General features: G+C 45.4%; 1 protein-coding gene across 1 annotated transcript in view; it reads right to left on the bottom strand.

The window, feature by feature from the left end:
* Positions 1–23,321, bottom strand: part of adam28 (ADAM metallopeptidase domain 28) — a 25,535-nt gene extending 2,214 nt beyond the window's left edge. Inside the window, exons 1-19 of the mRNA XM_083912918.1 lie at positions 23,202–23,321; positions 18,204–18,292; positions 17,998–18,074; positions 17,767–17,845; positions 16,547–16,623; positions 15,739–15,922; positions 15,587–15,649; positions 15,319–15,390; positions 14,962–15,131; positions 12,048–12,129; positions 11,138–11,271; positions 9,728–9,905; positions 4,423–4,512; positions 2,311–2,506; positions 1,756–1,861; positions 1,425–1,581; positions 1,236–1,316; positions 254–347; positions 1–8 (exon numbers count right to left, since the gene is read on the bottom strand). The exon at positions 1–8 is cut by the window's left edge and continues 98 nt beyond it. Of these exons, the coding sequence (XP_083769044.1) occupies positions 1–8; positions 254–347; positions 1,236–1,316; positions 1,425–1,581; positions 1,756–1,861; positions 2,311–2,506; positions 4,423–4,512; positions 9,728–9,905; positions 11,138–11,271; positions 12,048–12,129; positions 14,962–15,131; positions 15,319–15,390; positions 15,587–15,649; positions 15,739–15,922; positions 16,547–16,623; positions 17,767–17,845; positions 17,998–18,074; positions 18,204–18,292; positions 23,202–23,259 (1,995 nt within the window). The 5' untranslated portion in view covers positions 23,260–23,321. The remainder of the gene's footprint in view (positions 9–253; positions 348–1,235; positions 1,317–1,424; positions 1,582–1,755; positions 1,862–2,310; positions 2,507–4,422; positions 4,513–9,727; positions 9,906–11,137; positions 11,272–12,047; positions 12,130–14,961; positions 15,132–15,318; positions 15,391–15,586; positions 15,650–15,738; positions 15,923–16,546; positions 16,624–17,766; positions 17,846–17,997; positions 18,075–18,203; positions 18,293–23,201) is intronic.
* Between the last annotated feature and the right edge of the window lie 879 nt (positions 23,322–24,200).

Raw genomic sequence — 24,200 nt, 5'->3', positions numbered from 1 at the left:
CGCTGCTCCTGCACGAATGGAATAGAAATCAGCGTTGTTCGGAGGCTGCCGCGCAACATCAGTGACTCCAATTCAATACTCAGAAAGCACTTTTATAAAAAGACACTCTCTCATCTTCAGCCTCTTATCCGGGGTCAGGTCTCGGGGGCAGCAGCTCCAGCAGGGGACCCCAAACTTCCCTTTCCCGGGCCACATTAACCAGCTCTAACTTATTTAAATACTGTATTTGTTAACGAACAACCGTAGCTCTTACCAGGTGAAAGAGATCTGAAGGCTCCGTCGCTCGAACTGCAGTGAGGAGGCATCCACCCGGGCTCACACTGACACTCACTTCTGTGGTTGCACACCTGAAGAATAAAAAAAACCCGGCCTTCATCACCTGTCAGCACGTGTTTAATGGCACCGTGCAGCAACAGCAGCAGCCTGAAGTCGTTTAACACATCGTGTACGTCATCTTACTGAGTATTTTACATTATTATATATTAGAAGAATTACTTTATTTACCCCTCAACGTGGAAATTGAATTTTTTCACTCTTATTATTTTTCAACACACACACACACACACACACACGCACGCACGCACACACACACACACACACACACACACACACACACACACACACACACACACACACACACACACACACACACACACACACACAGGCCCGAAATACACACACACACAAACAGGACCTATATACATGCAACTAAGGAGAGATGTCAGAGCGAGGGGGCCGCCAGTGACCGGCGCCCCGAGCAGTTGGGGGTTCGGTGCCTTGCTCAACAGCACCTCAGCAGTGCCCAGGAGATGAACTGGCACCTCTCCAGCCACCAGTCCACGCTCCATACATGGTCCACACAGGGACTTGAACCAGCGACCGTATGGACTGAGCTACTGGCGCCCACATACAATGTTATATTTATTATACATACATTTCCAACCAACACACACAACATTGAGAAAATAAAGAATATAATAAATTAGCACTGTATGTTCACAATCATTCAATTGCTGACCATTTAAATGAATAATTAATGAAAAACAAATACCTATATGACATCATTTCGCCATAGTTTACTGCATTATATCAGTTATAAAGGTTTTGCATATGGCAGATACAGATATGTCTCCAGCACCGGACGATAATATCAACAAACCAATATATCGATATAAGGCTCTACCAAAGATTAAACAAGCTGAACTAAGTGATGAGCCGTGTCGGCATATACTCACAGCATGGCCCGGGCACTTCGCTGAACAGTTAGTATTTCTGTACGCAGTCTCAAGCTCCACACACTCGTTCTCGCTGCACACCTAGACGGGTGGATATCGAGGTCATGTCTCAGTCGACTGTGATGCAATCAGGACGAACGCAGAACAGGACGAACGCCCTTATACACATACGGTGAATAACGGTAATACCTTTCCATCCCCACATTTAGTCCCAGCGTCCACCTGGCCGTAGTCTTGGGTGTAGTCTCCGAAGAAAGCTGCCTTACAGTCGCGGACCCTGACCATGCGGCCGTAGTTGGGGTTGCCATTACCGTCCTGGCAGAAGAGCTTCCCACAAAAGATGTCTCTGCAAAGAGAGAGAGGGTCAAAGTGTGGGCTCACGTCCACGTCAGAACCGATCCCAACTAATTCTGCCAACAAATGTGCTTCATAGTAAACATTTAACCCCAACACAGCTACTCCACTTGTTACTATTAAGGGTCAATTGCAGAGTGACGTTCCTACTGTACGAGAGACTCACTGTCGCTGGCAGGGGATGAACTTGTCGTTTGAGGGACGTTTGCAGAAGGCGTAGTAGGTCCCTCTGGTGTTGTGGTTGTAGCAGGACGCCTGGGCCTCCTTAGCAGCTGATGACAGGGGAGGATACAAGTCAATCTCATCTCATCTCATCTTCAGCCTCTTATCCGGGGTCGGGTCTCGGGGGCAGCAGCTTTAGCAGGGGACCCCAAACTTCCCTTTCCCGGGCCACATTAACCAGCTCTAACTGGGGGATCCTGAGGCGTTCCCAGGCCAGCGTGGAGATCTAATCTCTCCACCTGGTCCTGGGTCTTCCCCGAGGCCTCCTCTCAGCTGGACGTGCCTGGAACACCTCCCTAGGGAGGCGCCCAGGGTTCATCCTTACCAGATGATCCTGAACCACCTCAACTGGCTCCTTTCAACACAAAGGAGCAGCGGCTCTACTCCGAGTTCCTCACGGATGCTGAACTTCTCCCCCTCTCTCTAAGGGAGACTCCAGACCCCCTCCTGAGGAAACACATATTAAATATAAAGTGACACAAAGTATTGGGACACTCACTCGCTCCGTAGAGTTTGACGCATTGGTCTGGCCTCTGCGGACACTGGCCGTTGTAACAGTATCCCAGGCCTCCATCACAGGGTCGGCCATTCACGGCGTAGACGTCCTCAGGACAGGTGGCGCTCTTCCCGTCGCAGTACTCTGCCAGATCACAGTCGTCCTGCTCCCTGCGGCACTCCTTGGTCCGGGGCGAGATCTGTGTGGAGGTGGGAGTCACAGTGAAAAGAGGACTGGTGTGTAAATTATATGAAACTGCCTCATTGTGCGAATTGCACCGGATAAATAGCCGAGCCGTTCTCTACCGAGGTTGTGGTGGTGGTTATATTTAACCCAGTTGACCAATACAGTAAACATACATTTCAGTTACATTTTGTATTAAAAAGTATGGGAAAAACGTCTTAAAAATGACGCTTCTTTAATTTTTGTTACAGACGTCCTTAAATCTGCGATAACTGGCATCGTAGACAACGCTGAGAACACAACATCGGCGCGTAAGAACTCTCTGTAGGTTCATAAACGTCAGCAACCCGTTTAACATCATTCACATTGTTATTACACAACTATCAGTGAGCCACTTCAAGGTGATCGTCAGCCGGAGGTCATAGGTCACGCCCTTTATTAAGCATTTCACTGTTACTGTACAGTAAACTACTGGCAGCTACATTTACCTGTACTTTACTGTAATCCTACAGTGTATCTACACTCTGCCATTTCCTTCTGTGTTGCGGAACTTACAACTTACTTGGACTTATTTTAACTCATGGATATATGTTAAGTAGGGATGTCCGATAATATCGGCCGATATTGAGTTAAAAATGTAATATCGGGAATTATTGGTATCGGGTTTTTATAACCGATGTTTTTTCTGTAGGCTTCAGCATTTACAAGTCTGCATGAATGCAACATGGGACGTTTACAGGCGCGTGCTTGATGACGTATAACAACAACAACACGCTAGACTCGTAGGTTGCTAACCGTGGCTAACAAGCTTCAGCTCGCCCGGTGCATGAGATGTCCGTGGTTTGGAAGTATTTCAAAGTGTCACCTACTAGTAAATTTACAATTTGCAATGACTGCAAGGCGTTGGCTATGAGAGGAGGAAGCAAGGCCTCTTCCTTTAATACATCAAATTTGATCACCCACCTCAGGAAGAATGGCCACTTACTCACTATGTAAGACTATGACTATGTTTGTTTACTACTGTGGACTGAAGCTATGCATCGTCCTTGTTGTGATAATGTCTGTAGTGTTGATTGGGGCAAAATATTCTCTCTAAAAACACAAACAAATAAATAAATTGCACTTTTTTGGCACTTTTTTTTCAGTGTTTACATTTGAAAAGCCATGTTGCATCTATGTTTGCATCCAGTGGGGCATCACAATAAAACCAGGCATAATGTGTTAATTCCATAATAGGTGATAGTTGATGTTGTTATCTAACAATTTTGGTGTAAAAAGAACGCTTATATCGGTATTGGGTGATATCGGTATCGGAAATTAGGAGTTGGACAATATCGGAATATCGGATATCGGCAGAAAAGCCAAAATCGAGCATCCCTAATGTTAAGATAAATGAAGTTACGTACGTGATATAGTTACAGTATGTCACAAACGTAACCACAGAAATGTGACAGGTACAGTTACGCATGAGGACATTTACATCTGTTAGTTTCAATGACGTCGTTGGAAATATCAAAAATACATGTGCTTCCTTCCCCCCATTGAAAAAATCAAGGCTTTATAAAAATGCTAATATTTTCTATTCTATGCACAAGATTTCTTCTTCATGTGAAATTCACTCTGAGTGTATGAGCGTGTGGAAGTTTCACGTCTCCACATCACACTTATATTCTGCATACTGGACCAAAAGTAGCTGTGATGTGACACGATCATCTCTGCAGGGTGAAGGTCACACATCCAAGCTAAGTAACAATAAAGTAAACACTTTTCTGACTGGAGGGAAATGATGTATGGTGGTTAATCCTGTTCAAATCCTTGTAATCCCTTGAATACCCACTAGAGGGCTGTAGCAGATCAAACAAGTGGATCATCAAACTCAGTGAAGTGAATCGAGAGATACAAACAGTCTCTTCAACAGCCACATTGACTCACCTTACAGTTGTCACAGCACTCGCCCTCAGCGCACTGTAAACCCTCCTTCAGAGCACAGGTGGTGGCGTTACAGCAGGGGTTGGTGCACTCCTGTAAGGACAACAGAGAACTCGTTAGGCCCGGGTTACTCCTTCCCCTTAGTATCCATTTTTGGTTCTTCACAGCACTGGACGCTCGATGTGCTTGCTGCTCTCTTCAATGACCCGTGGCTGACAAAGAGAACAAGCTACACCTTCCTAAAACTGTGACGGCTGGACCTGACTGGACCAGCTGGGCGGCTCATTTGGAAATCTATGTTAAGATAAGTTAAGTTAAGTTAAGTTAAATTAAGTTAAGTTAAGTTAAGTTAAGTTAAGTTAAGTTAAGTTAGGTTAAGTTAAGTTTTGTTAAGTTAAGTTAAGTTAAGTTAAGTTAAGTTAAGTTAAGTTGGGTTAGGTTTAGATTAGGTTAAGTTAAGTTAGGTTAGGTTAAGTTTTGTTAAGTTAAGTTAAGTTTTGTTAAGTTAAGTTAAGTTAAGTTAAGTTAAGTTAGGTTAAGTTAAGTTAAGTTAAGTTAAGTTAAGTTAAGTTAAGTTAGGTTAAGTTAAGTTAAGTTAAGTTAAGTTAAGTTAAGTTAAGTTAAGTTAAGTTAAGTTAAGTTAGGTTAGGTTAGGTTAGGTTAGGTTAGGTTAAGTTAAGTTAAGTTAAGTTAAGTTAAGTTAAGTTAAGTTAAGTTAAGTTAAGTTAAGTTAAGTTAAGTTAAGTTAGGTTAGGTTAGGTTAAGTTAAGTTAAGTTAAGTTAAGTTAAGTTAAGTTAAGATAAGTTAAGTTAAGGTATTAAGTTAAGTTAAAAGAAAGAAGAAGCATCAATAAGAAACAATACATTCTAGACAAATATGAAGAATATAAACACAGGGAAGAAAAACAGGAACACTTTTTTAAATTCTTTATTTGCAATTTGAACAAATATAATACAACCAGAACAGTGTGGCATCAAGTTTGACAAAGATATATATATATATGTGTGTAAAGACAAAACAATACACATTAAATTATAACGACATAACACAAGAAAACTTAATAAGATACAAAGGCATAAAGAGAAAAAGACAATAAATAAAGTAAAAATAGAGACATGTAAAGAACTTAAATCAAGACGTGGGCTACACTCTTATACATCTTTTTTTAACAAGTCATGTAACTTAGAAGGAAAACTAGTAAATTAACATTAATCCACTGTATTGTTTTGGTTTCCATAGCAGGAAATGACGTATCCTAATAACAGGAACAAGTGTAGCGACTTGCAGCCGTGATGACGTCACCGCCCACCTGTCCTAGACTTCATTCATGTTTTTTCTCACCGTTAACGCCCACGTGCTCGGCTCCATCCAATCAAAACCCCCACGCGCGAAGCACCCGCGCGGTGTGAAAGTGTCCTAGCGGGTCTCTGAGCCGCAGGTGCGGGGGTCAGTGGAGCGTCACCCCGGGGTCTGATGGGGCCGGGAAACCCGCGGTGTGGTCGCCAAAGAGTCCCCGGAGTGTGTGTCAGGAGGACGGATTAACCAGTGGGTGTTTGCGGTGGGAGTTTCCCTGGAGGTGCCGGTGTTGTGCCGGTGTTGTGCCGGTCCCGGTGGATGTTTGCGGTGGGACTTTTCCCTGGAGGTGCCGGTCCTGGAGGTGCCGGTGTTGTGCCGGTCCTGGAGGTGCCGGTGTTGTGCCGGTCCCGGTGGAGCCAAGCCCGACGCTGAATCCCCGACTGCCGACTGGTCCACGGTACCGTGAGTGCCCGGTGTGTATACTGTAAATAATCCCTGTGTGTGAACTGGGGCGGCAGCAGCTCAGTCCATAGGTGACTCGGCTGGGGTAGCTGGTTCGAGTCCCTGTGTGGACCATGAATGGAGCGTGGACTGGTGGCTGGAGAGGTGCCAGTTCATCTCCTGGGCACTGCCGAGGTGCTGTTGAGCAAGGCACTGAACCCCCAACTGCTCGGGGCGCTGAGCCACTGGCAGCCCCCTCGCTCTGACATCTCTCCATTAATTGCATGTATAGGTCCTGTGTGTGTGTGTGTGTGTGTGTGTGTGTGTGTGTGTGTGTGTGTGTGTGCGCGCGTTCTTCTTCTTCTTCTTCCTCTTTCTCCTCCTCATTCTTCTTCTTCTCCTACTTTCTTCTTCTTCCTCTTCTTCTTCTTCTTCCTTTCCTCTTCCTCATCCTTCTTCTTCCTCCTCTTCTTCTTCTTCCTCCTCTTCCTCTTCCTCTTCCTCATCCTTCTTCTTCTTCCTCTTCTTCTACTTTCTTCCTCTTCCTCCTCTTCTTCTCCTCCCTCTTCCTCCTCTTCTTCTTCTTCTTCCTCTTCTTCTTCTTCTTCCTCCTCCTCTTTTTCTTCTTCTTCTTCTACGTTCTTCTTCCTCCTCCTCCTCCTCTTCCTCTTCTCCCTCTTCCTCCTCTTGTGTAAAACCCAGAGCAGGGTTCTGAGTCGCCTGTCTTTTGTGCTCGTGAGCCGGACTGAAGTGTTTCTGGACTGCGGGGTTTGAACCCTGAGCCTGTGGGACACGTCTCACACACACACTGAATGATACACATTGCAAAGTGGATTGAGTTGTGGTCCGTTTGTCTTGTGCAGTGTTGCTTATTGATGCCATTTCATTCGCTGCTGCGTGCTGTTTGCTCTGTTGTCTTGTGTAGTTTGACGGAGCTCTTTTCTTTCTGTGGTCTGATTCCATTATTTGTCAGACGTGACTCTGACTGGCACCTCAGTTCAAACCCGCTACACAACACATACAATATTTTTTTGGTCCCCGAGGCCTCCTCCCAGCTGGACGTGCCTGGAACACCTCCCTACAACGTGGTCTCATGGGAGGGCGTAGAAATAGCACGCCACTTTTCATGACTTTCATGACTTTTCGCGTGCATGTCTACGCATATTAAGCTTTTCGCGTGTCATTTAACGCCCGTAGTTCCCCAGGGTCAGGGTTAGGGTTAGGGTTAGGGGTAGGGTTAGGGTTAAGGGTTAGGGTTAGGGTTAGGGTTAAGGGTTAGGGTTAGGGTCAGGGTTAGGGTTAGGGTAAGGGTTAGGGTCAGGGGTTGGGGTTAGGGTTAGGGTAAGGGTAAGGGTTAGGGGTTAGGGTTAGGGGTTAGGGGTTAGGGTTAGGGTCTGGGTTAGGGTCAGGGTCAGGGTCAGGGTTAGGGTTAGGGGTTGGGGTTAGGGTTAGGGTAAGGGTTAGGGTAAGAGTTAGGGTTAGGGTAAGGGTTAGGGTTAGGGTAAGGGTTAGGGTTAGGGGTTGGGGTTAGGGTTAGGGTAAGGGTTAGGGTTAGGGTAAGGGTTAGGGTTAGGGGTTGGGGTTAGGGTAAGGGTTAGGGTTAGGGTAAGGGTTAGGGGTTAGGGTTAGGGGTTAGGGGTTAGGGTTAGGGTCTGGGTTAGGGTAAGGGTTAGGGTTAGGGGTTGGGGTTAGGGTAAGGGTAAGGGTAAGGGTTAGGGTAAGGGTTAGGGTTAGGGGTTGGGGTTAGGGTAAGGGTTAGGGTAAGGGTTAGGGGTTAGGGTTAGGGGTTAAGGGTTAGGGTCTGGGTTAGGGTTAGGGTTAGGGCAATTCACGCCCGTTATTTCAGCCATCCTTCACATGAAATATTGATTTAAAAACAACCCTCTGACAGAAAGCTCAACCACTTCGTATTTCTCCGGAAAGTAGCGGAGAAATACGAACACGTGGGTTTTCCCTCAATGACATTTGTGCGTGAAATGACAACGCCATCTCTGCACTATACAAGTCAATTGAGACTACATGGCGTGAAATGACACGCAAAAAACAGGACATGCGTTGTAATTATACGCGAGATGGCTTAAGAGAAATAGCGTGTCATTCACACGCCTTTTAGTGAGACCAGGCTGCTCCCTAGGGAGGTGCCCAGGGTTCATCCTTACCAGATGATCCTGAACCACCTCAACTGGCTCCTTTCAACGCAAAGGAGCAGCGGCTCTACTCCGAGTTCCTCACGGATGCTGAACTTCTCCCCCTCTCTCTAAGGGAGACTCCAGCCCCCCTCCTGAGGAAACACATTTCGGCCGCTTGTACCCGTGACCTGGTTCTTTGGGTCCTGACCCAGCTTTCATGACCACAGGTGAGGGTAGGAACCAAGATTGACCGGTAGATCCAGAGCTTTGCCTTTAGTTGTTACACAAAAAAAACCTGTCTCCATGGCTTGTTTGAACCCATATCGGCCGCTTGTACCCGCAAGTTTGTTGTGTCTCTGTTAAATACCAGCTGAAGCAAAAACAGGCCTGAACATATTCACAGTTCTGCAGAAATCTCACTGGAATGAGCTCAGTGGACGTGTTTAACTGGTTACAGCCTGTAGAGTAACAACACTGAACCCCAAAACAGGGTCTGTAAAGTCTGGCTATTGATTGTAAATATCCTAAAAACATACCCGTGTACAATACGTGAGTATTGTCATTTTAAGAAAGCGAAACTTGATGAAAGTAATTTTAGAAAGCCCTTTTCTTTAAACCAAGAGCTCCATATAGTGGGGTCAACAAATACAACTGATGCTCCCTGTTTGTAATAGACTCCTTATTCAATATGACCTTCACTATGCTGCTAAATGTGGGCCCTGAGGTACAACTCTGCACTTTGACCGTATAGAAGAAGGTGAAGTTAGGGCGCACTCACACTGTCCATCCGTACCGTACCCAAGCATGTTTCACGGCTAAAGTCTAGTTCGTTTGACCAGTGTGAGTGCAACCGTACCGCGCCTAGCAGCGGTGGGCTTGCCGACCACGGCCCGTTTGGGAGAGGTGGGCTTTTGGAAAGCACGTTTGCACGTGTATGAGCACGAGCATGCGCACGTGTATGAGCACGAGCGTGCGCACGTGTACGAGCACGAGGCCTACGGCGGTTCTGAGGTCATTTCCTGTGCGCCTGTTGGGACGTAGAAAAAAAGAAGGAGGGACCATGCGCGGACATTTAAAACAATGGCGGTGAAAGGTTCACGTTGGTGTGATGCGGAGGTGGAGTGTTTACTGCAGATTTGGTCGATGAAAAGATTCAAAAACAGTCGACAAGACGCACAAAAACTCCGAGGTCTACGGAAAGATCTGGAAACAAAGCCACGCATCGCCATGACGTCATCAATGCGTGTGACGTGTTACGGCGTGATGACGTATAGGCAGCAAGAAGCATTCGCCGAGGCCCAGGTAGAGTGAGTACAAACGGGCCTGGAGGGGGGGACAAGGACCCTAAAGCACGGGGCACGGGACGGATGAACAGTGGGAGTGCCCCCTTAGAGACTAGTTCCTCCAGAGGAATCAAACCCCTCATGTTCGGTGCATTTACCTCCACACTGCCACAGTCGCACTGCTCTCCTCTCTCCACGAAACCGTTCCCGCAGACCGAGGGAGCCTCCAGGGTTCTGTAGTCCGGTTTGTCCAGCAGGCAGCTGGGGCTGCGGCCGACCAGGTATTTCTCGTAGTTGCTGCTGCTGCAGCTACTGAACGTCCGCGGAACATTCCAGCTGAGGGGGGAAAAAACAACACGGTGTCCTTGTTAAGGCCAAAGTCTTTATTGATTGACTGATTTTATTAGACAATCACATTAAAAACAAAAAGAAGCCAGGGCAGCAAGTGTGTATATTGAATAAGAAAAGGCTTGTTTCAGTTGTTGTCCAGTTTTCAAACAGAAAAGAAGGATCGAAATGAATTATTATATATATTAAAGACTAAAAAAAGTAACAAACAGACCCTATACCTGATGAAGTCTGTTCTTAAGCTCATTGTTTTAAGGTTGGCAGGATGTGTAGTTAACTCAACTCAACAACTACTAAACTAAACTAAACTAAACTACTCCCCGACACCTACTGTATAAACAGACTCTGATGTGTTAAATGTGTGGTGTAAATTTAGGATTGCATGAAAACTCAAATCAGTATTTTACTACAGTCTCCGATCTAATGTTATCAATACACTATCCATTGGTGGGAGCGCGGGTCAGCCACATGAACGTGAAAGTCTGTTTCTGTGTCACTGAGTGAGTGAGGACGCACTCGCACTGTCCATCCGTACTGTGCCCAAACAGGTTTTACGGGTAAAGTCTAGTTCCTTTGACCAGTGTGAGTGCAACCGTACCGCGCCTAGGTGCGGCACGCTTTCCGGCCACGGCCCGTTTGGGAGAGGTGGGCTTTTGTAAAGCACGTTTGCACATGTACGAGCATGAGGCCCACGGCGGTTGTGAGGTCATTTTCTGTGCGCCTGTTGGGACGTAGAAAAAAGAAGGAGGGACCATGCGCGGACATTTAAAACAATGGCGGTGAAAGGTTCACGTTGGTGTGATGCGGAGGTGGAGTGTTTACTGCAGATTTGGTCGATGAAAAGATTCAAAAACAGTCGACAAGACGCACAAAAACTCCGAGGTCTACGGAAAGATCTGGAAACAAAGTCACGCATCGCCATGACGTCATCAATGCGTGTGACGTGTTACGGCGTGATGACGTATAGGCAGCAAGAAGCATTCTCCGAGGCCCAGGTAGTGTGAGTACAAACGGGCCTGGAGGGGGGGACAAGGACCCTAAAGCATGGGGCACGGGACGGACGCACAGTGTGAGTGCGCCCTGAGTGACGAAGTTACACCACTGGTCCGGGCGAGTGTGATGACATGAGGCTGTTGCTCTTTCAAAATCCATCGCTGTGACACAAACTGTTGATTCACATCCTCAATATTTCAGTGCAGATGATTCACAGCTTTTCTTACCTGAGGGCTGCGGCCATGATGCAGCTGTCACCAGAACAAGCACAGGCGCTGGAGTCGTCATGGTCCATGCCCAGGTTATGGCCCATCTCATGGGCGAGTGTCGCTCCCACTGCAACGGCCCTGTCGTTGTGATCCTGAGAGGTGGAAATTGAATTATTTTTACCAGCGTTTATCATTTATTTAAATCAGACATGCAGCAATGTTTGCCTGCTATGATAGAAATGTCTGTTTCCTCATTTTCTAACATTTCATGACTACAGAAATCTGCCCATGGCAAAGTCAAAGAGAAAAAGGTCACACTTCCTCTTTAGAATAACCGATTACAAAGAATCTGTGTTAGTTATCTGTGAAAGTAGGGAACTGGGTTGTTGAAATAATGACATTTTGAAAAATGAATAATACATATTTGATCGTGTTCTGATACGATATGAGTTAAACATACAGAAGCAGGGAGAGTTGCGTACACTGAGCTACAGATCTGCTTCTGTTTCTGCACTAATTGAGATTTTGGCTTCCTCACATTATTTAGACAGCCATGAGGTCTTTGAGGTCGTAGCCCATGTTCATGGGTAAAGTCTAGTTCGTTGAACCAGTGTGGAGCACCCGTACTGCGTCTAGGCGTGGTACGGTTGCCGGCCATGGCCCGTTTGGGAGAGGTGGGCTTTTGTAAAGCACGTTTGCACATGTACGAGCACGAGCGTGCGCACGTTCAATAGATTCGGCTTGTTCTTGAACGTCACAACTCTACGACCGACAGACTGACATTAGCATCCACAGAGCCGTGCTGTGAGTGTGGGTATATATGAAATCCATGGTTGCTAACATTACATTCAGCCAAGACTATTTTATACAGAGTAAGCAAACAGATAACAGACGGAACAAATATTCTCTGTTCTCGGGAACACCTTACCTGTACTACTCCGACAGAGTGACCTGAGCAAGCAGTCCCGATGTAAGCCAATCCCACAGTCGCTCCTTCAAAGTCTATACCACTGAAAGATAAGTAATGACAATATGAGAAACATTTGACCGTGAACGGTGACAAAACCGTACATATGGTGTTCATCTAGCATCCAGTTATCCAGTCTAAGAGCGCACTCACACTGTGCATCCGTACCATGCTCGTGCTTTAGGGTCCTTGTCCCCCCCTCCAGGCCCGTTTGTACTCACACTACCTGGGCCTCGGAGAATGCTTCTTGCTGCCTATACGTCATCACGCCGTAACATGTCACACGCATTGATGACGTCATCGCTATGCGTCGCTTTGTTTACAAATCTTTTCATCGACCAAATCTGCAGTAAACACTCCACCTCCGCATCACACGAACGTGAACCTTTCGCCGCCATTGTTTTAAATGTCCGCGCATGGTCCCTCCTTCTTTTTTCTACGTCCCAACAGGCGCACAGGAAATGACGTCAGAGCCGCCGTAGGCCTCGTGCTCGTACACGTGCGCACGCTCGTGCTCGTACATGTGCAAACGTGCTTTACAAAAGCCCACCTCTCCCAAACGGGCCTTAGATGGTAAGAGTGCCACAGCTAGGTGCGGTACGGTTGCACTCACACTGGTCAAACAAACTAGACTTTAGCCGTGAGACGTGCTTGGGCACGGTACGGATGGACAGTGTGAGTGCGCCCTGAATATAGACATCCACTATTTTAATGCAACCCCTTCCCATCCAAACTTAAATCCCAACCGCTTCGTCATGACCCTTTTGGTGTCACTTGTCAATGCACTGGGTAGCCCTGCACTATGGTCACTGTTTTAAACATAGGGAACACGTGGTTAAAGCTGTGAATTCAAACAAACATGGTTAGGTTTAGGAAAAGATCGTGGGTGGAGTTAAAAAGAGGGCATTTGTATTGGGGCTCATGGGACAAAAGGGACGGGAACAAAACACACAGGGTGTTTGTTGACCCGTTCACCCCCCCCCCAAACTCCTACACAGACTTTGTTGCTTTTAATTCTGGGGAACTTGCTGCGAGTGTCTAATTATGGGAAGTTACACGATGCGTTTCATAACCACTCTCAAGGGTGTGTTGTGCGTGTGTATCAAACAGCGGTATTTGATGCCCTCGGACTGAGAATGGGCTGGAAATGAGATTAAAAAAACCCTCTGTTCAAAGGAAACATGGCTGGTGTCTGCAGCTCTGTGACTTCCATTTGGTTATTGTGTTGATTTTCTCTCGATCACATGAAAAGTGAACAACAAGGAAGGATTTGGTGATGTAATGGCTTGTCGAGGCAACATGAACTAAAGTGGCACTGAAGTGTTGGTTTAGTACGACAAAATAGAAAAACTTTATTAGTTATTTTAAAGCTCTGTTCAAGTATGTTTCGTCTGGCTGTTGTTTGTGGGGAGAGAGTATCTTGTGAACATTAAGGCCGGCAGCTCTGGGAAGCAAATAGTAAGTTACGTTTACATGTTTGCTCAGCTTATCAAGGCGAAGCTCACACACCTCTTCCTCTCGACTGATCCAGACCATTGTTTCAGGGCCGTTAATGCTGCCTGGAGGAAACCGCGTGCGACTGTCACTCACTGGTGGAACAAGTACTCGGGTACTCGAGTAATACCACACTGTACTCTGTTAGGAGTCTTGCGTTCACAATGTTACTTAGGTAAAAGTACAAAAGTATCAGCGTCAAAATGTACTAAAAAGTACAAAAGTAAAAGTACTCATTCTGCAGAATGGCCGATTCTAGATCATTAGATTATTATATTGGAATTATTGATGGATTAATGCAAATATCCTTTTAAAGTAGCAGCTGATAAAGGTGGGGATCATTGTATTTACTTTATAGACGGCTGTGTAGCTTAAGCTATAACAATATGCTATTTCATTCATCTCATCTCATCTTCATCCGCTTATCCGGGGTGGGGTCGCGGGGGCAGCAGCTCCAGCAGGGGACCCCAAACTTCCCTTTCCCGGGCCACATTAACCAGCTCTAACTGGGGGATCCTGAGGCGTTCCCAGGCCAGTGTGGAGATCTAATCTCTCCACCTGGTCCTGGGTCTTCCCCGAGGCCTCCTCCCAGCTGGACGTGCCTGGAACACCTCCCTAGGGAGGCGCCCAGGGTTCATCCTTACCAGATGATCCTGAACCACCTCAACTGGCTCCTTTCAACGCAAAGGAGCAGCGGCTCTACTCCGAGTTCCTCACGGATGCTGAACTTCTCCCCCTCTCTCTAAGGGAGACTCCAGACCCCCTCCTGAGAAATTTTCTGCTATTTCATTTATTGATAATATTTCTGATCAATAATCTGAATCTGTAAAGTAACTAGTAACTGAAATTAGCATATAAATAGTTGAGTAAAAGTACAATATTCCTCTGAAATGTACAGCACTTGAGTAAATGTACTTAGTTACTTGACACCACTGCTGTCATTGTGCAGGCGTCTCTGCACTGAATTTTGTTTTTTTTTAAACATTTGAAGATTATTTGTGACATCAGATGTAGTTTTGAAAGCCAATTAAGGTCAAATGTACAAATACATGTAAGTTACTCAAGCGTGATGTGGAAACGTCCGGTGCATGCACCAAAGAAATACCAAAGTGGTTAAACTTGTGCAACAAATGACAGAAAAGAGGGGTTTTGCCATGAGACCACGTTCTTCTGTTCAACAGGAAATATAAACTGAGTCCTGGATTTTATTGCCTCTACTGGCTGGTTAATATTGAAGCCTGTTCCCATGCCAACCATTTAACCCAAGAGCAACCGGGTTAATATGTAAGCAACAAAAGTCTGAGAAAAACAAACATTTTAAGAGACATTATAACTAATCTTTTACGGGGGTGTTTGTGTCACTTCAAGAGACGGTTCAGACCTGATGAGATGTGCGTTGTCATGCTTTTTCCTTTTCATCAAATCAGAGTTCCTCCAGTTCATGAAGGCGTTCAGGTTCGCCCCGGCCGGTGGGGTCACGGAGATCAGGTCACCATTGGACCAGATTTCCAGCCCTACCAGAGCAATGAAGGTCCTCATGGGCTTGTACGCCTACGAGCGTCCCCGGGAATAAACCATGAGAAAGGTTACACAGACCCAACGATGTGGAAACTTTTAAGGTTATTGCTGCATACAGAGATTATCTATGACTTCAGACGACACGTCATCAAACTGCAGCTGACTGTGGTTATTACGGGTCCTGGGATTTTCCCAGAAATAGCAACAATCGCTGACTCACCATGTTGACAAAGTTGACGATTTCAAATATCCTCTTCCTCATCTCGGTCTGATCTCGCTTCATCTTCACAAACTGAAACACGTCAGAGATCAGACATCCTGTTTCTCAGCAGGGGATTCGTTAAACATTACACAACAATTCATTACTGACTTTAACCAGAATAATGTGATTGTTATCGGACTAAAATAGTCAAACAGTGTTAGCACGTTGAGGCACGTCAGTCCTTAAAGACGTGCGCAAAATTAGCCATCAAATGTTTCCCTCTTACCGCACGGTTATCAGCCACAAGGAAGAGCTCAATGTATTTCTGTTGCTGAACAATAGACGTACCCTGGAGGACAGAAAAATACATGTCTTGTAATCACTAGACTGATGTGTGAGGATGTTCTTTGCAGGGTGTTATGACAGCAGGGGCGTTACCGCTGATCTGGATCGGCTCCGGCTTGTTGGGGGTTCGTAATCTTCACTCCAGCTGGTGTTGGTGACACCGCACACTGCAGGTGTGAAGGTCTTGTTATCAAAAGTCATCACCGCGTGATCCCCCTCGTCGCCGCCCGACAGGGGCTCAATCAGGTACCTCTGGGCAGACGTCCTGAAGTAACCCCTAAGCCAAGATCACGCCAGAGAGTCTTTCAGTTGTACAGACAGGCAGAAATAAATCCTTCAGTCAAGTCGCAGCCCGTGAGCGGAGCCAAAAACAGAGCAGGCAAGCTACCTGACAATCAAACATGAACATAACTTAGTCCTTTGTTGCTTTCCACTGATGGTTCACAGCTCGTTTCTACTGCCCTCAGAGACCAAGTTCATATCAAGAACTCTATTACCTTAAAATGAAATTCAATAAAAATCATCCAAGGGTCTTTTTCGGCAAATACACCCGTCAAATAAGACCTCGAGACAATTTCTTGTGTAACAACTATTAACCAAGATATGTACATCTCATCTCATCTCATCTTCAACCGCTTATCTGGGGTCGGGACCCAGGGGCAGCAGCTTTAGCAGATATGTATAGATATGTACATTTAGGCATTCAAACGTCTTTTTTAACCGCTAATCCTGCTCATGATAACACCAAACCTCTGCAGTAGCACGATAAGAGTCCTAACACATTAACACAACAAAGGATTATCATGGATTTTTCACCCAACATTGCCAAATATAAACTGCAGGGAGACTTTAATTTACTTTCAGTAAGTAAAGTTAAAGAGGGGACGGTTCGAGGGCTCACCTGAGTCCATCGCAGGTGCTGATGCTAACAGATGATTCGTTGTCATTCACGATGCTCCCATGGTAGTAGCAGTGATCCTGGTGAGGACATGAGGGATGGTGACCGGGTTATCAAATAAGAAACTGCGTAGCATTTACTCACACAATTAGATTATAAGGGCGACTGTGGCTCAGTGACATAGTGGGTCGTCCCCCATTCGAGAGATGGATGGTTCGATCCCCACCCAGGTCCACATATCAAAGTGTCCTTGGGCAAGACACTGAACCCTGAATTGCTCCCCGTGCTGCGCATGGGTGTGTCAATGTGGTGTGAATGGTTAGATTAGATTAGATGGTGTGTAGATGTCCACTGCCATCAGTGTGAATGTCTGTGTGAACGGGTGAATGTGACGAACACTGTGAAAGCGCCTTGAGTAGTCAGAAGACTAGAAAGGCGCTATATAAGTACAAGTCCATTTAGATTCTCTCATCTTTCATCTTCATCCGCTTATCCGGGGTCGGGTCGCGGGGGCAGCAGCTTTAGCAGGGGACCCCAAACTTCCCTTTCCCGGGCCACATTAACCAGCTCTAACTGGGGGATCCCGAGGCGTTCCCAGGCCAGAGTGGAGATCTAATCTCTCCACCTGGTCCTGGGTCTTCCCCGAGGCCTCCTCCCAGCTGGACGTGCCTGGAACACCTCCCTAGGGAGGCGCCCAGGGTTCATCCTTACTAGATGATCCTGAACCACCTCAACTGGCTCCTTTCAACGCAAAGGAGCAGCGGCTCTACTCCGAGTTCCTCACGGATGCTGAACTTCTCCCCCTCTCTCTAAGGGAGACTCCAGACCCCCTCCTGAGAAAACACATTTCGGCTGCTTGTACCCGCGACCTCGTTCTTTGGGTCCTGACCCAGCTTTCATGACCACAGGTGAGGGTAGGAACGAAGATTGACCGGTAGATCGAGAGCTTTGTCTTCCTCAGCTCTCTTTTCGTCACAACGGTGCGGTAGAGCGACTGCAGCACCGCCCCCGCTGCTCCGATTCTCCGGCCAAACTCACGCTCCATCGTCCCCTCACTCGTGAACATGATCCCCAGGTACTTGAACTCCTTCACTTGGGGTAAGGACTCATTTCCTTTAATGTATAATAATAATGGAATTTGAAAGACAGCTTCATGTGATTTGAAGTAGGTTGCATCTTATGTAGGGGGAACGGAAACCTGCTTACAGATGCAAAACACTTACGATGTCTCTTGGAGTTGTGGTGACTTGAGTGCCATCGTCTTGGTAGTGAGTCTCGGTGTAGTCTTTGGTGAGTAATTCACTGATGATGAAAAGAAACAAAGTCAAACAGCCATCATGTCATACTACGTTAGTCTATAATTCATCCGTCTTAGTTTTGGGGATCTGGGTTTTGTTTGTCTAGCTGTGCCTGATTAAACACTGAGGTATGCTTTTAGGGAAGTAAGAACTTACTCATTTCTTTCGAGTTGCATTTCAATGTCTCTTCCTCCCACGGTCATTGCGTACTTAATCGTCTCTGGCCTGAGATTCTGCAGAAAGGAAAGATTCATTCTTTATTATCCCACAAGTCATTTCACAACCATAGCCCGGCTTTGCATGCAAGAACAGACCAAAGTGTCTCTGCGACACTGACACTTAAGTTTGACGGTTAAATGTACCTCTGCGTGTCTTTTTCTAACCGTGTGAAGTCTGACAGGTCGAACCACCTCATAGTCCTTCACTTCTTCAAAGTCCTGACCGTGGCTTTCTGTGGAGATACATCCGACATCGTGTTACTTTGTGATAGGAAAGAACATGCTCATTTAATGTTACAGGGTTTGTACTAAAGAGTTAAAGTCAATAGTTGTTTAAAGGTGGGTTTTTAACAGTCAGTTTAGCTAGTTTAGCAGTTCACCCCCTGCGTCCTGTCATTGTGTAAACGGACTCCGGCCAATGGAGTCCATCTGTGGACTCTGGTTTGGAGATCTTTTGGGAAGGGGCGAAAATCCTGGTTTCTGATTGGATAAACCATCTGTCTGTCACCAACATACGGGCCAAACCAACCAACCAGATGACTGAAGCGTGTGACGTGCTAACAGTGTGGAGGCAAAGCTCAGACAGTAAACAACATGTGGGTAAAGGAGATTTTCCCTTTGTGTTTAACGTGAATTTACGGATCAAAGGCCCAATTTCAGGAGCCCGGTCCATATTCAACAGAAGGATCCAAGAGAACAAAGAGTTAGTGAGCGACTTGTCTTGCATCTCATCCGCAGAAGCCTCCATGTTGTTTACACTGAACAGTCTCTTCTCGTTTCACTTAAATCTGCCTCAAAACCAGCGCTGATTAGTTCGGTCGCTTGGTCAAACTTCTCCAAATTTTCTACGCCGCACGTTACCAGACTGATCTGAGAGTAAAATAGTGGAGCTCAGAGATCAGGAGGGTCTCTAGTCTTTGTGCTAACTAAAGCAGTGTTTTGATACCGTATATACTTTGGACTATGTCTGACGAATCAGCCCTTTCAGCCATGTAACACACAACAGCAGGTTGAAGGTGGTACGTGGGTAGTGCGTGCAGGACGCAGGGCATGGCATTGATTACACTACGGTCACATAGCCGGTAATAATTATTATTAATTTGGTCATAAACTACAAAGACTCTTGTTGTTCCTGATATTTTTCTGATGATTTCGGCATCGGCCCCTACTGACAGAAGCTCCAGAATCTTGTCGTCTCTCCAGTTTGACGTTTTGGTTTCTGTTCTTGCGTAAATCACCCTTCTTCTTCACCCTCTGATGCTTGTTTTCTTCCAGTTTCACACCAGCCCCTGACGGAAACATCCATCAACACGCCCATTCTCTCGCTGTGAATTCTCTAAACAATGAGCTGCTCTATTTACTTGTGGGCTCAATCGGACATTACACAGACTTTGTGCTGAAGGGTGAGTCCAGCTGATTTGGACATTTGTGTTCTTATCAAACTTCTCTTGGAAATCTGTCTGTACGTAGTCTAGATAAATTCAGGATTGCAGCAAATATGGGTCTCTGAAAGGGGCTTAAGTTAGACTTAAGCAAGACCCTTTCGCATGAAGACGCCAATGAAAATATTTAACTGAAGATCCAAGAACCTCTGTCAGTAAGCCAACGCAAAAATCGCCAGACAACTTCAAGAAACTGCGCGAAGGTCAGACTTCCAAACTTATGTTATTGGTATATATGTTACAGTGCCTCAAGCTGACTAGTTGGTTAATTCAACATCCTGTCGATCTTGTTTCTTTCCTTTCAGAATTTGGGCGTATGTTTCAGTATAGTAGCCTACTGTCCACCATTGTCCCATCCGTTGTGTTGATACATGCAAATTCCCTCCTGTTTGCTTTATGGACTCAGTGGTGTGTTCACACTGTTGCCAAGGGGAAAGAAATCCATCTCGGTTTTCTGATTCATTCAGTATTTCTTTACATCGTGGCTTACTTTTTAGTCGACAAATGTCATACCCTGAAGTATTAAAGAAACACATGCAGTTCGGAGAAGATGATGCTATTCCTATGTCTGATGGTTAGCTTAGCACACGGACTGGGAACAGTGGGCTAGCAGCTAGGTTAGCTAACAGCTAGCCTGTTTCTGCCCTAAGGTCCTCCCATCAGCACCTTTGAAACTCAAAGTTTAGCATGTTGCATCTTTTTTGTTTAATTTGTACATGAAAAAAATGAGAGAGATTTGCAACGATCTTCTAATCTAAGAGTTCTCAAGAACCTGGATGATTGTGTTTCATACCAAACTGTTCCTTTTCCTATTTTTTTCCCAGTCTGACACACCTCCCGTGACCCCATCGGCCCGTATATATCCTGACCCTCCTTCTGAATCTCTGCTCCAGCCCCAGAATAAACAGAAAAACAATGACACCCGCTGCGATCCCATAGGAACATGAACTACCTTTCTTCAAAAATGACAAAACCTGCAGCTTTACAAACCGGATCCTTTAGATGCCAGTTAGTTATAAAAAATGTTAATCATACCACCCTTCACAGCAGAATGGAGTTACAATCAGAGTGTGATGAGTGCAAAACTGTAGCTGAACATCCTGCATGGCCTCTGTTTCTACTCGCTGTAGCTCAAACCCTAGGGGCAACCAACCTGTACTGTAATTACGGGATTTTGTGTTGCCTCAGTGCTCACCAACCCATGACACATTAATATGAAGTGTATACAGTATCAACACAGTACCTGAAGCTCTGTTATGGAAATCAGTGAAGGGCTCCTTTGATAACTGTATCAGCAGGGACACTAAAGGCTTTGTGAGCAGGAGACGCCCCTCTATCAGACTAAGCAGGTTAAACACTCTGTATTTTGGGTGAATGATGACCAGACAAGGGTTGTTTCCACTCCCTTTATACTTTCCTGTCGATTTTCTTATTAACTTTCTTCTTATCTTATTGGTTTTGCGCTGGGTCTCGACTCTCGGCAACATAGTTGGTCGAGAATTTTTCTTTCTCTCTTAATGTTTTTGTTTCACTAAAATTATTGGAAAATGCAATTTCGTCATCATATCTGCGCAGTCATTCCCGTAGACTGGGTCACAACCCATATGTGGGTCACAGGGGATTTTAATTGGGTCGCCAAATACATTTGTAGAATCAAAATAGTCTTTTATTTTAGATGTTGTTGTTGTTGATACGTACATGCAACAGACACTTTCACTACTTGATTTGAACTGTAACTCATGGGCTTCAGCCAAACTCATGTTATAGTTAAAGGGAAAACTGTGGTAAACTGCAGACAATTGGTCCCATCACTTGTGACGCTATTATCTGATTATTACGATTATGGAAATTCACCAGTTTGTGTGAGTGTTGACTTCAATCTGCAATAAAAATGCATATTGTCCCATCTCTTAAAGCGTATATTATTCCACCGATGAGAGGAAAAACAGGTGAATGCACTCATGTATATTGTTTCACTGATGACAGAAGTTAAAATTTAATTGAGAGCCTTTAAACATGTGTTTTTGAAAACGTAGCCTTTATACTGTATATGCCAGGGCTGTCAAAGTGATCCAGTAACCTGGTCCAACAAATCAACTGTGTGAAGACAGTTCAGGTGATTGAGTAAGTCGAGTCAGGTGTGTTTTTGCTTGGTTGGAATGAAAAACTGCAGCCACAACGACTCTTTACTGGATCACTCTGACACCCCTGGTCTATGCTATGATTTCAATAACACGCATAAAACAAAGTTGTGATATATCAAATGTATATATCCTCCAAAATATCTATTTTACCCATTCAAGATAACATAATAAAGAAATGGAAGTTACAAAAAGATCATTTATGCACAATTTCACTGTTGACAGGATTTAGAGACGAGGCTGATTGGGACTTTGGTGGCGACGGCGCGTCATTTAATCCGCTGTGAATGTAACTTGAACTGAATATATTGCAATAATACAGATTTTACGCAAGCGAACCGAACTGTCTTTACTTTGCTCTGCTGTAGTGAGAGTTATTGTTATTGTCAGATGAAACGAGTGAATGAGATCTCTTAGTTACACCGTTTCATTCTTCCCAGTATTGTCAAACTTCAGTCAAACTGTCTGTTACTAGGCGGCAGTAGCTCAGTCCATAGGTGACTTGGCTGGGACCTGTAGGGTCGCTGGTTCAAGTCCCTGTGTGGACCATGAATGGAGCATGGATTGGTGGCTGGAGAGGTGCCAATTCATCTCCTTGGCACTGCCAAGGTGCTAGATTGCTGTGAATGTAACTTGAACTAGATATATTGCAATAATACAGATTTTACACAAGCGAACCACACTGTCTTTACTTTGCTCTGCTATAGTGAGAGTTATTGTTATTGTAGGATGAAACTAGATTCAAGATTCAAGAAGCTTTATTTAAGCTTTTATTCTCCCCAGTATCGTCACACTTCAGTCAAACTGTACGTTACTTCTCTCATTGATGAGACCGTACGGGGACCGAACATTAGTCTTAGCCTCTCCGTAGATTTCATCAGTTCCTGATTTTGAAATTCAGCCTGTTGGTGGACGCTGCTGTCTGAGCAAACATAAGGAAACACTCTGACCAAACACGGTACTTCCCAGTGAGCAAAAAGCTTCCTTAAAGGAAATGACTAAGTCTCAAAGTCACGGTTACCTCTCCACCAGGTACGCGGCAGCACCTGAGAGGGTGGTGGCTTAGTTTTCACAGTGTGTCACAACATCATAGTATAATTGGCACTATTTACATTTGGCCTAGGAGGCATTATGAGACGGGCGTCCTCACAATGTAAAGACAACAATTAGGGGTCATTGCTGCGCAGGATTTTACTAAAAGGTAGACAGGATAAAGATCCACTCCGCTTGCACAATTCCTTTCTAATCACTTGTTGCACAAACAAATGCATTCAGACACGTTCTAAGTTTTGTTATCATGGATTCAGACATGGTAAACAGCAGGTGAAGGACATAGATTATCATTCATTATTCCTAAACTCATGGGTTTTACATGCTTATAAGTCTTGAATAACTTGATACAATAAACCGTACTATATTTAATCACGCTTTTACTTCATGCTCAGGAACAGAAACCCACAAGTTAAAGTGCTTTGAATGAGCAGGATAGGATAAACCCTAGGCTTTAGTTATTAATTAGCCACTGTGCTGAGTAGAGGTAACAGTATCCGGTGACTTACCTGAGGGCTTGAGCGAGGCATTTAGGATGAGGACCCACAATAGGAGCGTTGGCGTCATTGTCCAAGTGCGGACAGTCACTGTAACAGAGCAGATCGGCTCTCTGATCAGGCTTTTATACCGTCTACCTGCATGCTGTGTCGCTGTTCTCGAGAGGCCACTCCTTCCCTGGCCGTCCTGAACCTGTCACAGCCACTTCCTCATTGACAACAAATTCACAGCACGCTCGCAACCGGCCTGAACACGCCCCTGCTCCTCTTAAAGAATGCAGGAAGAATACCACAGGGGAGCACTGAGGTTACAGCTTAACTTTGACACTCTTTTAAGTCCAGTCCTCAGGGGTTATAGAGCAATTGCATGATATGCATTTATGATACACATCTGACAGTAGATCTCCTACCTTTTTTGCTGCATTAAATTTTAGCCACTTCTTCTTTTTTGGCATCAAAGCCACTTATCAGCAGTTTGACTCATCCTGTGTTGTGGCTGACTGACTCACAATACTCGAGCCACTTGGTCATTTCCAAAATCGTCGCTTGTCACCGCTGCCGTCGACACGTCGTAGAGTTTCACAACTTTTGCCAAATACAGACAGTAAAATGAAGCTCCGTCTGCAGCACAATGGACGCCGCTTCCCCCTGCTGCTCTGTCCCTCGCCCACTGACTTGGAGGCACAGCTGAGACAAAGTGTCAGAAGACAATAAGGCCAATGTGCGGGCGTCCTCGGCGGCACATCGGGACGTTTCAGGACACAGATCAGTGTGTGTGTGCCTCAGTAGGTGGAGCGCAGTAACACTGTGTGAGCGTTTTCATATGAAGTGTCAGGTTTGCTTGGTTATCTTCGCTAAAACACCAACAACCAGTCCATGCATGATGCTCAGTGTCTCTGTGGTTTTTCTGAGAATGATATTGTCTACACTGAAAACCCTCATGGGTCAACAGACAAAGAGCAACAGATATTCTGAGAAAAATATACGATCACAGTCACTGGAACAACAAAA

The sequence above is a fragment of the Echiichthys vipera genome (assembly GCF_963691815.1).
Source record: "Echiichthys vipera genome assembly, chromosome: 4".
NCBI lineage: Eukaryota > Metazoa > Chordata > Actinopteri > Perciformes > Trachinidae > Echiichthys > Echiichthys vipera.
This window is presented reverse-complemented; position numbering and strand designations above follow the sequence as displayed.